Source organism: Moschus berezovskii, chromosome 28, assembly GCF_049115385.1.
Source record: "Moschus berezovskii isolate FMDL1 chromosome 28, NW_MosBer_1.0, whole genome shotgun sequence".
Lineage (NCBI taxonomy): Eukaryota > Metazoa > Chordata > Mammalia > Artiodactyla > Moschidae > Moschus > Moschus berezovskii.
This window is the reverse complement of record NC_142487.1, coordinates 10,526,334-10,539,101: the sequence shown is the minus strand read 5'-3', so window position 1 is coordinate 10,539,101 and position 12,768 is coordinate 10,526,334. Positions and strand designations below refer to the sequence as shown.

The 12,768-nt window shown below is 44.5% G+C and overlaps 1 protein-coding gene across 6 annotated transcripts in view; it reads left to right on the top strand.

Moving 5' to 3' along the window:
- Nucleotides 1-12,768, top strand: part of PPP4R1 (protein phosphatase 4 regulatory subunit 1) — a 53,684-nt gene that overhangs the window by 32,396 nt on the left and 8,520 nt on the right. For all 6 annotated transcript variants that reach the window (XM_055417199.2, XM_055417197.2, XM_055417196.2 and 3 more), the window contains 5 exons: nt 219-377; nt 1,167-1,294; nt 7,862-8,394; nt 10,955-11,103; nt 11,908-12,003. In XM_055417199.2, coding sequence (XP_055273174.1) covers nt 219-377; nt 1,167-1,294; nt 7,862-8,394; nt 10,955-11,103; nt 11,908-12,003 — 1,065 coding nt within the window. The remainder of the gene's footprint in view (nt 1-218; nt 378-1,166; nt 1,295-7,861; nt 8,395-10,954; nt 11,104-11,907; nt 12,004-12,768) is intronic.

The following is a 12,768-nucleotide window of genomic DNA, read 5'->3' as shown; positions in this document are numbered from 1 at the left end:
CATAGACGGAAGCCCACCAGGCTCCCCCGTCCCTGGGATTCTCCAGGCAAGAACACTGGAGTGGGTTGCCATTTCCTTCTCGAGCTACTAATTGCTAATATTAAATGGGTCTTCTAAATTTTGTTAAGCTAATGTTTTAAATGCCGGGAAAGTGAGAAATGAAGTAACAGCTGAAACCCAAGTGTGTCTGCCTAACAATCAGGGTCCCTCTCGCCCAGCTGCCCAGGTTTTTCCAGCTCTGCTCAGACAATGTGTGGGGCGTCCGCAAGGCCTGCGCGGAGTGCTTCATGGCCGTTTCATGTGCCACGTGTCAAGAGATTCGACGGACTAAACTATCAGCACTCTTTATTAATTTGATCAGTGATCCTTCACGTTGGGTAGGACTTTGTTTAATTATCATTTTTGTGAAACAGTGCATTTTACAGAAAATTGATTTTAATCCCATAATTTAAGAAATAATTTATCATGTAAGTTGTTGCTGCTGATATTTCTGGGAGTAGACAATGGACTACTATATTAACTTTTTTTAAAAAATAGGACAAAATTTCTATTCCATGCAAATATTTTGTAGGGTCTCATATTCACATCCTCACGGTTTGAATATTCAAGCCAAGATTCAGTTCAGTTCAGTTGCTCAGTCGTGTCCAACTCTTTTGCGACCCCATGAATCACAGCACGCCAGGCCTCCCTGTCCATCACCAACTCCTGGAGTTCACTCAAACTCATGTCCATCGAGTCGGTGATGCCATCCAGCCATCTCATTCTCTGTCGTCCCCTTCTTCTCCCGCCCCCAATCCTTCCCAGCATCAGAGTCTTTTCCAGTGAGTCAACTCGTCACATAAGGTGGCCAAAGTACTGGAGTTTCAGCTTTAGCATCAGTCCTTCCAATGAACACCCAGGACTGATCTCCTTTAGAATGGACTGGTTGGATCTCCTTGCAGTCCAAGGGACTCTCAAGAGTCTTCTCCAGCACCACAGTTCAAAAGCATCAATTCTTCGGCGATCAGCTTTCTTCACAGTCCAACTCTCAGATCCATACATGACCATGGGAAAAGCCATAGCCTTGACTAGACGGACCTTTGTGAAAAGGAGGAAGTGATTGAGGGGGAGTTGTAACTCCCAGCTGGGGACGGGCTCAAGGTCTACTATCTTTCTTCCCTCCGTAGGTTCGGCAAGCAGCTTTCCAGTCTCTGGGACCTTTCATATCTACGTTCGCTAATCCATCTAGCTCGGGCCAGTATTTTAAAGAAGAAAACAAAAGCTCAGAAGATACATCAGTAGAAGACAAAAATAGGTAAGATCTTTAAAAACTTTGCTTTCAAGTTTTACTGCTTGTGAGCAATTATTTTCACTGCTTTTATTATGTTCTTTTTGGAGAGTTTATTATTTCTCTTGATTGTAAAAGTTGGTAAATGTTTTTTGTAGAATCTTATTTTAAACATATTTGTTAAACATGTCTTTGGTTAATTGTGTATTGAAATGAGAAGGTGAAGATGCATTTAACACAACTAGCTTGGTGCTGGGCACATAGATAGCTGTCATGATAGATTTGATAATTTTTGAGTAAGTTTATTTAATAATTAATTTACCTAGTAAACCATCTGTTAACACTTACAAAGAATATACAAAGTAATGGTTATACAATTTAAGGGGTTTGGTTTTACAAGGCGTAAAACCTAACTTAGGAGTATGTGTTACTCTAAAGTCAGTTTCTTACCATTATTTTCCTCTTTAGTCAATTTCCTTTTGGATCTTCAGTTCTCTGTCTGCATAATAATGATTATGTCAGTAATTATAATAATAGTTGTCAATTGAAGGGGAAATATTTTAATGATTTGCCCCAAGTTGGTGTACTTATTGGGGCTTCCCTTATAGCTCAGTCAGTAAAGAATCAACCTGCAATGCAGGAGACCAGGTTCGATTCCTGGGTTGGGAAGATTCTCTGGAGAACGAAATGGCAACCCACTCCAGTATTCTTGCTTGGAGAATCCCATAGACAAGGAATCTGGTAGGCTACAGTCCATGGGATCACGAGAGTCGGACATGACTTAGCAACTAAACCACCCACCACCAGTGTACTTATTAACTGAAATATCAACTTTTAAGAGCATTTAATAAGACAAAAAACTAAGATCATGGCATCTAGTCTCATCACTTCATGGCAAATAAAAGGGAAAAAAATGGAAACAGTGGCAGATTTTATTTTTTTGGGCTCTAAAATCACTGCGAATGGTGACTGCAGCCATAAAATTAAAAGACTCTTGCTCCTTGGAAGAAAAGTTATGATAAACCTAGGCAGCGTATTAAAAAGCAGAGACCACCACTTTGCTGACAAAGTTCCATATAGTCAGAGCTATGGTTTTTCCAGTAGTCATGTATGGATGTGAGAGTTGGACCCTAAAGAAGGCTGAGTGCCGAAGAACTGATGCTTTCAAGTAGTGGTGTTGGAGAAAACTCTTGAGAGTCCCTTGGACTGCAAGGAGATCAAACCAGTCAATCTTAAAGGAAATCAACTCTGAATTCATTGAAACAACTGATGCTAAAGCTGAAACTTGAGTACTTTGGCCATCTAATGCGAACAGCTGACTGGAAAAGACCCTGATGCTGGGAAAGATTGAAGGCAGGAGGAGAAGGGGACGACAGAGGACGAGATGGTTGGATGGCATCACCAGCTCAATGGACATGAGTTTGAACAAACTCTGGGAGTTGGTGAAGGACAGGGAAGAGCCTGGCATGCTGCAGGCCATGGGGTTGAAAAGAGTCAGACATGACTTAGAGATTGAATGACAACAATAAGGCAACCAAATTTTAAAGCTTAAAGAGGACACCTCTGATTTTTACTTAAAATTTTTTTTTTGCATTTAATTTTAAATTGAGTTTTAGTTTTTACGATTTACTTTAGTATATCCTTGGGGGAAAACAGTCCAGACCTAACTTAGTGCACGGGAAACACACACAGACTCTGACAGGTGTGCTCTTAGGCTGAGTTCCCTGGGCACCAGTCCCCCTTGTCACCATGCTAATGGACATTTTCTTCTGTCAATCCTGGTTCTGTGGTATTTCCTCTTTTGATGATGTGACTTGGCACTCCTTCCTTTCTTCTCTGCTGCCTTGTTTTACCTTTTTGCCTGTTCTCCTGTCTTGCTAAATAGTCAAACAAATCCAAGGTACTACTCTGTGAAGGAAGAAAAGTCACCCTAAAGCTGTCTTCCTAGCGAGGAAAGTTGGTCACTTCTTTTGAAAACCATTGCTGCAGGATGTTTTTCAGTGATGATGGGCGGTGGGGATTCTCTGCTCTTCACTGTTAACGTCAGCGACCTTTTTGCTAGTGGCACTAATTGTATAAAGACTGTTGCATAGCTTTTATTTATTTATGAATCTGGAAAGAGTCTAGGAAGTGATAATGTAAATTTACAGAGAATCGTATAGGACAGGGGTAAGTAGACTTCCAGTAAAAGACCTGCAGTAAATACTTTAAGTCTCTGTCAGAACTACTCACCCTGCCTTTGCAGACAGTCCGTGGTGTGTGGGCTCAACTGTGTTCCAATAAAACTTTATTGACAAAAACATTGGTGTGGCCAAATATGGCTGGTGATTTTGCTGGACTGCCTCTATAGGATCTTGTTGGAAGAGCTGTTTAAAGGCTGTTATCTTTTGGCTACAAACCTTAACTTCTCTTCCATTGTAATGAGGTCTGTCTTAGTGTCAGGTTAGTGCTGTTGTAGCATTGGACTTTCACTGTGTTTTTAGACTTTGTTGACTCGTGTTAATGACGTTGCTGGCGGGAGGAGGCAGTTCCTGGCTGCGAAAAGAGTTCTGTTAGATATTGTAAAAGCCATCATGTAGTTCCATGTATTATTCATCTCAGAGCCATTAGCTGGATGGCCCACTCTTAAATACCTGTTGAGTTGCCTTAAGTCTAGTTTTGCTTTTTAAGGTTGGTTGATTGGTTGATTTTGCAAAACTTAATTGAACACCAGCTATGAACCAGTGACTGTAGCCAGATGCACAGGACTTGGTTCTTGTTCTCAGGGTCCTCTCAGTTTCCTAGAACTCAGATTTCTCAAGCAGATGTCTTACAAAGCAAGTTTTTGGCAATGTGTTTCCACTGCTGCTTATTTCATTTGTATTGTTTTATCTGATCCTGGAGATATTTAATATCACTTACTACTCTTTGAAGCATGTATTGATTATAAACCTCTGACTTTATAAAATGCCAGGTTTCTCTCTCACTCACCCTGGATCGGGCTTCTTTGAAGGTGTTGAGAAAGGTGCTTCCAGAGTGGTTAAGTGTTGAAATTTGCACTGTTATCTGAAATGAGCACCCTGTCTTCTGTTTAGCTAAACCAGCTATTAATATCACATTACTCTCTGCACATGCTGCCTTTTGGGTCTTCCTCTTCCTGTTTGGGACGCCATCCTATTCTGCTCACACCTCATTTAACAGAGAGCTGTCTGGATGGACGACTTCAATGTCTTGGAGGAAACTGACAGCGTTTGCAAATCTCAAATGAGTTAATGTAAGAAAGTAATGGATTTTATCCCAAAAGCCTTAAGTAACTGAATCATTTTTGCTAGTCTTTGTCAGTTTAGTATAAAGCTAACTTTGTGTAAGTAAAATTGATTGTTATTGGTTTAAATCTGGAAGTACTTCACTGATGTTGAGATTCCATTAACTGAGCACATGAAGTCCATGTCTGCTGTTGCCCAGCACACCCATGCACTTCTGGGACCAGCGGTTCCCTGGTCACTTTCCTGGGCCAGGGTCTTGGCTCACCTGAACCCTAAGGATGTTAACTGTCAGCCAGTGTAGATGCCGAAGGGACGAGGGTGCTGGTGGAGATGCCTTCCTGGCTGACCCTCTGGCACCTCTGAGGAGCTGGGTGCTCTGCTCGCTCTGCCAGCCCCTCTCCTCCCTTCTCCGAACAGCGTTTTCATGTATGGTGATGTTTGCACGTATGGCGGTATTTGCACGTATAGCGGTGTTTGCACGTATGATGGTGTTTGCACACATGGGCGGTGTTTGCAAGACTAACTGTTAGGAAGGTCAGAATCCTGACCATCTTCAGCAGCTTGATGGTGCAGTGGTTAATACTCAGCTTCAGGAAAAAGTGTATTTAGAGAATTTATATTTTTGACAGTTTGAAGCAACTGGCATTCATACAGAATTTAATACTTTGCAGAATTTCATGTGAGGGAAGATGTTTTTCTCTCTTGAAAACCGTAGCAGGAGTTTGAAGTCAGGACAGATTAGTAATTTTTCATTAGCAGATAAAGTGACTTGGCTGGTGACTCTTTGCTTTTTCTACTGATATGTTAAAATTTAACTTTAATGCTGAGATGAGGTAGTGATAAAGGAGCTTCAAGCCCTTGAAAAAGTTTTCCAAACTAATTGGCTTTGAATTGGGTTCCGTTTGTGAATTTTAAATGGAAATTAATATTAAGTTCTTCAAATAATAGATGATGTCTGAAGTTTCAGTCATTTGCTCCCCACCCCCACCAAGCAATGTCCCGTTGCTTTGATTTTTAAAATTTAGTTTGCATAATATCAAAAAAGCTGTAAAAATAGCACAGAGAATCCCATAAATCGTTCTTCTAGATTTCTTCACATGTTAAGATTTTACCATAGTTGCTTTATTATTATTTTTCTGAGTTCTTTGAGATAAGGTTTAGACATGATATTCTTTCTTAAATATTTCACTGTATTTCCTCAAAACACATAGACATGAACATATAACCACAGTCTCATTACCATAGATACAATACTGTCATCTAGATTTCATTCAAATGTTACCAATTATCCCGATCATTTTTTAAAGCAAAAGAAAAAATATCTTTAATAGAGAAGGTGGTTGGAAAAACGTCATGCAATTCATACACACATGGAGGATGTTTATTACCCACGGGAGCACTGGCTTGGAGGACCTTTGGGAGCTCCAGGGTGCTGTAGGCATCGCAGCCAGCCCCTTGCTTTATGAGCAGGGTGTGAACATGGAACCTGCAGCGTGAGTGCAGGGTGAGAATCGAGCTTTCGCACAGTTTGCATGTGGCCTAGTTCATGGTTTATAAGAACGGAGGAGAAACACCAGAATTTTAAATGCTATCACTGTATGGTCTGTTTTCAGATGATTTTTTAAATGTTTGTATCTGTATCGAAAACAGCTTTGTAAAATAATCATGCTGTGTTTTCAGAAAATTGTTTCTGAAAACAGTGTAAACATTCCTACGAGACAAAACCTAATCCGGCCAGTGGGTGACCTCCCAAGACCATGCACGGTGGCCAGGGTATCACGTAGGCAGCGCCGTCACCTGCCAGGGCAGGGAACCTCCTGTGTAATGTCTTTTATTCTGTATGTTCAAGGGTCTGTGCTTCAGGGGAGCACCTTTGATGCTCCCCCCACACTCGCCTGACGTGTCTGTCCTCACCTCCCCGTCATTGTTCTTAGAGGTGTCTTGTCACCCGTCTCATCTGCCCGCCTGTATTCTTAGCCCCTGTCGGTCCTCCCGAGAAAGACGTGGCTTTGTCAGCTGTTCCATCAGCCTCCTGCATCTCCAGTTCTTCATCTCTTCTGACGTTTCTCCCTGCGCCTCACGCACCCTTTTGTACGAGAGGAATGCAGCACTCTTGGTTACTCTGCACGCCTGGCGTGCAGACACGCAGGCCCAGCCCACACTCATCCTCCTGAGTCCCCTCTGGTCTGGCTCAGGGTCTGACCACTCTCCCAGGGCGTCACTACCTGGAATAGCATGTAGATCCCAACTCGGCCCATGCAGATGGCAGCGTCTCCTTTCTGAGCCATCACACTCACATTTCTGTTTTTAGAAAGTGCTGCCCCTCTTCTGTTGCTCCTGCCTTTGCACGTCTGTCTGAGCTCACTTCCCCTCAAGCCTCGCAGACGCTGACTGGTTCTTCAGACACGACTCCTATTGTTCCCACTGAAGCCTTTCCTCCCAGCCCCGCCTCCCACGATCATGGGCGTGCTTCTGTACGCACTGCTTTGCTGGTGGTCACCTGCTCTGTTGCTGTTTGCCTCTAATTACAACCTCAGGAGCAGGACCTGAGTCTCATTCACACACAGATCCTCAATACAGTGTCACCTCCTGGCTCCTATAGGTGCTCAGTACACGTTTGTTAAATGTAACTGAGTAACTTTAGGGACTTAGGTGATGGGCGTAGTGACTAGTGAGCTTTGGGTTTAGTGGCTTGTACCATCTCTCTACCAATTAGGTCATGACTCCACTGGGGGAAACATCTGGGAGTAGAGCTCAAAGTGCAGAAGAAATAGAATGAACTGTATTTACACTTAAGTGGACTTGAATGTATTTTGTAAGATAGTAAATAAGGATCTTTTCTAATGCTGCGTGGAGGGGGTTGTTTCTTTGCAGCGTGGGCAATGCGGTTTTAATTCTCAGCTTGTCAGTATGTCACTGGAACACGGTGACAATACCATAATCCTAAAAATCAGATAATTTAAAAAATGGAGTTATCTTAAAATGCCCTGTGGGAATTTATCTTCCTATTGTTTCTTTTTAGTTTTTGTATTATTGAAATTAGCATGGTATTGTATCATCACAGAGTTCTTAAATATTATCTCCTCCAACTAATATCTAGTAGTTTAATATCTAGACTTAACTGATGTTTGCTTCTCTGAACACAGAACACCTGATGGGAGAAGAAGCATCATCACTGATATACACAAACTACTGAATTTGTAATTAATGTTTAATATTTAAAGTTATTATTTTTAAAAATAAAAATATTTAATATTTAATTTTAACTCTAAATGCTTTAAGTAGTATCTTTTATTGGTTTTCTTCAGGAATTATCTTGATACTTTGACTCTCTTTTTCCCAAACGAAGCAATGAAAGGACCCGGGGTGAAGATGCTCCAGAAGACGTAGAGACCAGGCCCACTGTGGGTGATTCCAGCGTCCACCTGGAAGAGGCGCTGGCAGACAGTGCTGAGAGCCCGAGGCAGCTGCCGGGTGAACTGAGCGCTCCCGTGGAGAGCTCCTCACCTCGCCGGTCGTCTCCGGAGCCTCCCCCCTTGTCCCCGGAGCCTCCGCCAGACACAGCTGGCAGCAAGGAGGAGCGAGAGCCCTGCACATGCAGGTTAGCGTCCTGGCCAGAGGCAGGCACTGGTGCACAGGACTCAGCTCCCTTGGACCAGGAGCTGTACAACTCCTTTCACTTCTGGAGGACTCCTCTCCCTGAGATAGACCTGGATGTGGAGCTGGAGCAGGGCTCCGGGAGCGAGCCCGGCCCACAGGGGCTGGATGTGGAGCCTGAAGTGCCCGCCCCCGGCTCCACCAGCATCACCATGGCCACCAGGAAGGAGCTGGAGGAGATGATAGAAAACCTGGAGCCACACATTGACGACCCCGATGTGAAAGGTATGGGAGGGAGTTGGTTCTTTGTTCTGATGAAATGTTACTTTCTGGTTTTTTTCTGCCAGAAAGATTACCTTTTAAAAATCGCTATCAAACATTGTCATCATGCATTCTTATCTTGAGTATGATTGGTCTGCATTTTAGGGAGTAAATTTTAGATGAGCTTGTCTTTGTTCTGAGCATAGCAGGTTCCAGTGTGCTGGTTCACAGATCACTCTGATGTGTTCACACGCACTCACTGGTCTACAGTTTAAACCTTGAGTCCTGCCTCTGCTCATCTGCCCGGGTCTCAGTACCTACCTTTAAGCAGACGGTGCTTTGTTTTATAGAAGGAGGGCTGTGTCGGAAGGCCTGTGGCCTGTTAGCGGGGATGAGATGCCCGTCGTCCTGTGGAGCAGGACGCGGTGCTCATTGGCGAGGGTCCTCCTGGTGTCTTTGTGTCTCAGTTCCCTTGTTCCCATTGGGTTACACACGTGTCACCTGGGTTCTGCCATCGTGAAAGGCAGCCTTGAAGGTCACTGTGTGTGACTGTGTAAAAATAGCAAGCTGCTCTCACATGGTGGAATAGGGGTGTGGGGAGAGGGCCCTGGGTGTGGGTGCCGGGGGTGGTTTACGGTCAGTGTGGGCACCTGACGCCTGTGACATCAGAGCACCATCAGGGCAATCTGGAATGTCACCGTAAAACAGAAAGCAGTTTTGAAAAATCCCCAAACTGCAAGTCTCCAGATCTTCTGTGGACTTCTCTTTCCTTGTTTGTTGCAGAAGCTAAACTTTGTAAACTGTCAATTTGCTCAGTGTTAGCAGATCCCTGCTTTTAAAGCAGACAGAGCTATACCTTCAGTGTCCTTCTAAACACACAAAATCTAGTTACATTTAAACTTGGGAAATTTCATCAGTGGAGGTGAAGTCAGCAGTTGTCTTTGTTGGGCGTTAACGTCTGTTGTCACTATATGGTCACTGTCTGGAAGACGTACCTGGCACATACAAGGTGCTTGGTAAGTGACGCTGGATAAATGACTGTGTTATCAAACATCAGCATTGCGGACAGAAAGAATGGCATGACACATTTAAATTGTAGCAGGTTTAAGAGCTGAATTAGAGAAATAATTAAATCGTAATATAGTATTGCTACTAAAATCTCAATTGCAGGCTGTAAATTTTAAGTCAAACAGTGTTAGTTACTGTTTCACGATGGGAAACACGCAGTTATATTCTGAAACGCATATGTCCGTGTAGCTCTTTTCAAAAAGCAAACTACACAGATTACTTCTAGCTTATTTGTTTAAAAAGCATTTAAAGTAGCATATTCAGTATTCCCATTAATGTTTATTAGGTGTTAGAGAATTGGCTGACTAGCAGGTGTGTACAGAGCGCCCTCCGGAGCAGGCTGCCTGTGTGAGACGTGCTCTGTGAAAGGCTTTATGGGACAGGGTCATCGGGGGTCAGGGACACAGACCCCCCTGCCATGTCTACCAGGGACAGAGCACTTGCCCAGTCCAGAGCATTCTAAAAGGGGAGCAGAAGTGACTAAAGGATTAGTACAGATAGCCACTGAGATTCCTGGAAGAGTGGGGATACATTCCACGAGTAAGCTTTCACGGTCGGGCACCTCAGTGTAATGTGTTCAGTCAGCTCATCATCCTGTACATTTCCTGTGTCTTTGCTGCCAGTTACTCAGAGGAAACTTTATAGTAAATTTTATAAATGCTGTAGCATGGTAATAGGCTATCTTAATAAAATGCTGATTGCTTTTTAATCACCTTTAAGTAGAGCAGGAGCCCACTTTCTCATCTTTGTACTAAGTAAATTTGCAATTAAACTTTATAAATTCCTATGTTTTGAGCATCCAGGTGGATTGTTACTTGAATTAATGCTAAACAGATTTTTTTTTTTTTTTGCTAAATTCCTCATTTGTTTGGGGCAGAGGAGGAAGAATGCTTATATTCGCTTTGAACAACTTTTATACAGAAGATGTAACTCAAAGTCATAGACAATGCTATGTGCCAGATTGCAGCACTGCTGCTTGGAGATCTGTTGTTTTGCTTTCCTGAGAGCAAGATAGTGCTTATTTGGGATCCCTGTGTTTGGGGCAAGTCACTGATTTCACTTAAAAAAAAAAAAAATTAGAGGAAAATGTAAATAAACCAGAGTAAGATGTGAGATGTTTAAATGTGACTGCCACAGACGTCTTTGTAATCCCGTGTTTTATGTTGGCAGGGTCTGTGTGACTGCTCTCCTGCTAAGGTGGCTTAGTAAGTAAGCCAGTCCCACTCATGGTCCCTGAAACATAGTTCACTGACCCTGAAATTGACTAGATAGCACCTCTTCTCATACTAACGCAGAATAATGCACAGTAGTGGGGTAAACACTTTAATCTCATGAAAGCGTGTTAGTTTTCTACTTCTTCCCTCGGAAAACTAATGATTGACCACAGTAGCGGTCTCTTCGAGCTTCTCAAGGGTAGTGTCCCCAGAACACTGCACCTCGTTGAGCCCATAGCAGCATCCGCGCAGGGGGAGTCCCACGTGGCGGCCCTGCTTACAGCCTGTCCTTCCGCCCACAGCGCAGGTGGACGTCTTGGCTGCTGCCCTGCGCGCCTCCAGCCTGGACGCCAGCGATGAGGCCAGCGAGGCCGCCCGGAGGGCCCCCCAGGACGAGCTCCCCAGCTGCCGGCTTGACCATGAAGCCACTGGGCCTTTGATCAGTGAGGAGGTGAGGGTGCTGCGGGGCCGGCACATGTTCTCGGGCAGCCATGGGGCTCCTCCCGACCACTTAGTGCCCCCCTTCTGCATAAAGTCACCACGTGCCATCTCTGTGACACCTGAGGGTCACAGCTGGTGCTTGGAGTTACCACTTGGTCCGTCGTCCCCACCTGCCCTCTGCAGCCCAGGTGAGGGCACTGCAAGGGGCAGAGCCCTCTCTTGGGGTGACAAACTCCTCCCGTGTCTTTCTGGAGAGGCGCTGGGTCTCTGACTGGTCTCTCCCTGCAGCGAGCATGGTGTTGAGCGAAGATCGGGACTTGAGGCCAGGAATGGGTGTGGGCTGTGCTGGCCCCCAGCCTGTGTTCTGCACTGGCTTTCCCCGTGCTACCATACCATCTGTGACAAGAAAAAAGGTGTGCTTATGAAATCAGAAATAGCCAGGAATAGAAATAGTAGAAGAAAAACTGCACGCAACATACCGTAGAAGGGTTGACTGTAGTACCGTCTAAGTACTGCTTTTATTGATGGCTAATTTTAGACATTTGGGCCTTTTCAAAATTACTTCTAAATTTGCTTTTCAATTACGTTTCTTCTGGAATTTATTTTTAAACCTTAAGTAGCCTATTCTGCAAGTTTGATTTGAGGCAGGGGAACTCTTAGGAGGTCTTACATCTGTTTATAAATGTTGAAAAGCATGAAGACTTTATATGCATTCCTGTCTTTTGGAGGTCGTGAAAGGTGAGCAGCTTAGATGGTGTAAGAGCAGGAAGCTGCCTGACAGGGATGGCTGTCTGAGTGAGTTTTCTCCCAACAGACCATGGACTCTGCCCTCCACTACATTCACAATGACTCAGACTCGGGCACCAGCAGTGGTTTCAGCCCTGATGAGGAAAGGAGAGCGAAAGTCCAGGTCAGTGACCCCAGACATGTTACTTTCACTCCACTTTTCAACCTATTTCTCCCCAAATTTGGCCCTTCTGATAATGTTTTGGAAAGGAGTGCTTGTGTGTCATATTTTTGATGAGAAGATTCAAGCAGTGGAGTGGAGGACAAGCAGAGACCTTTCCTTTCTCACACCGTGACCCCTTCCCCCCAGGGTGACCACAACCACCCTCCCTCCCTGTTTCCTCAGAGTGTGTCTGTGGGCACGTGAGCACACGTGTGTGCACCTTTGTCTTTCGGAGACAGATAGGCTGTCACGCCTGGTCTTCATGCCTGGGTTGTGTGTCTTCTAAGCTGGAGCTGGGTTTCAGAGAGGAGAACGTGGACACAGGGCCAGAGCTGCCATGAAGTGCCGTTGGCCACAGGGTGGCCTGAGGCAGAAACTTCCAGTGTAGGACTGCTGGGGTGCGGTGGTACTTTTCTTTCTTCTCGTTTTAAAAGCATCGTGTCTTGGAGCGCTTTGCACAGAAGCACAGACCCACCTCCAGCCCCGCCCGTGTGGGCAGGGCTGTGGCGGGTGTGCGGGTGTGGGTGTGCTCTGACAGCACAGGTGCAGCCCATGCATCGTGACGGTGCCTGGGCCAAAGGGGGCGAATCCTTGATTTTTGTTTGTTCTGTTGATTAAAAATGGAGTCCATATTAACACTGTTTTAAAGCACGCTTTTCCACGCCAGTACGTACAGATTATCTCATTGCTTTCGTGAATTTCCACTGTATCTTTTAAAAATAGAGT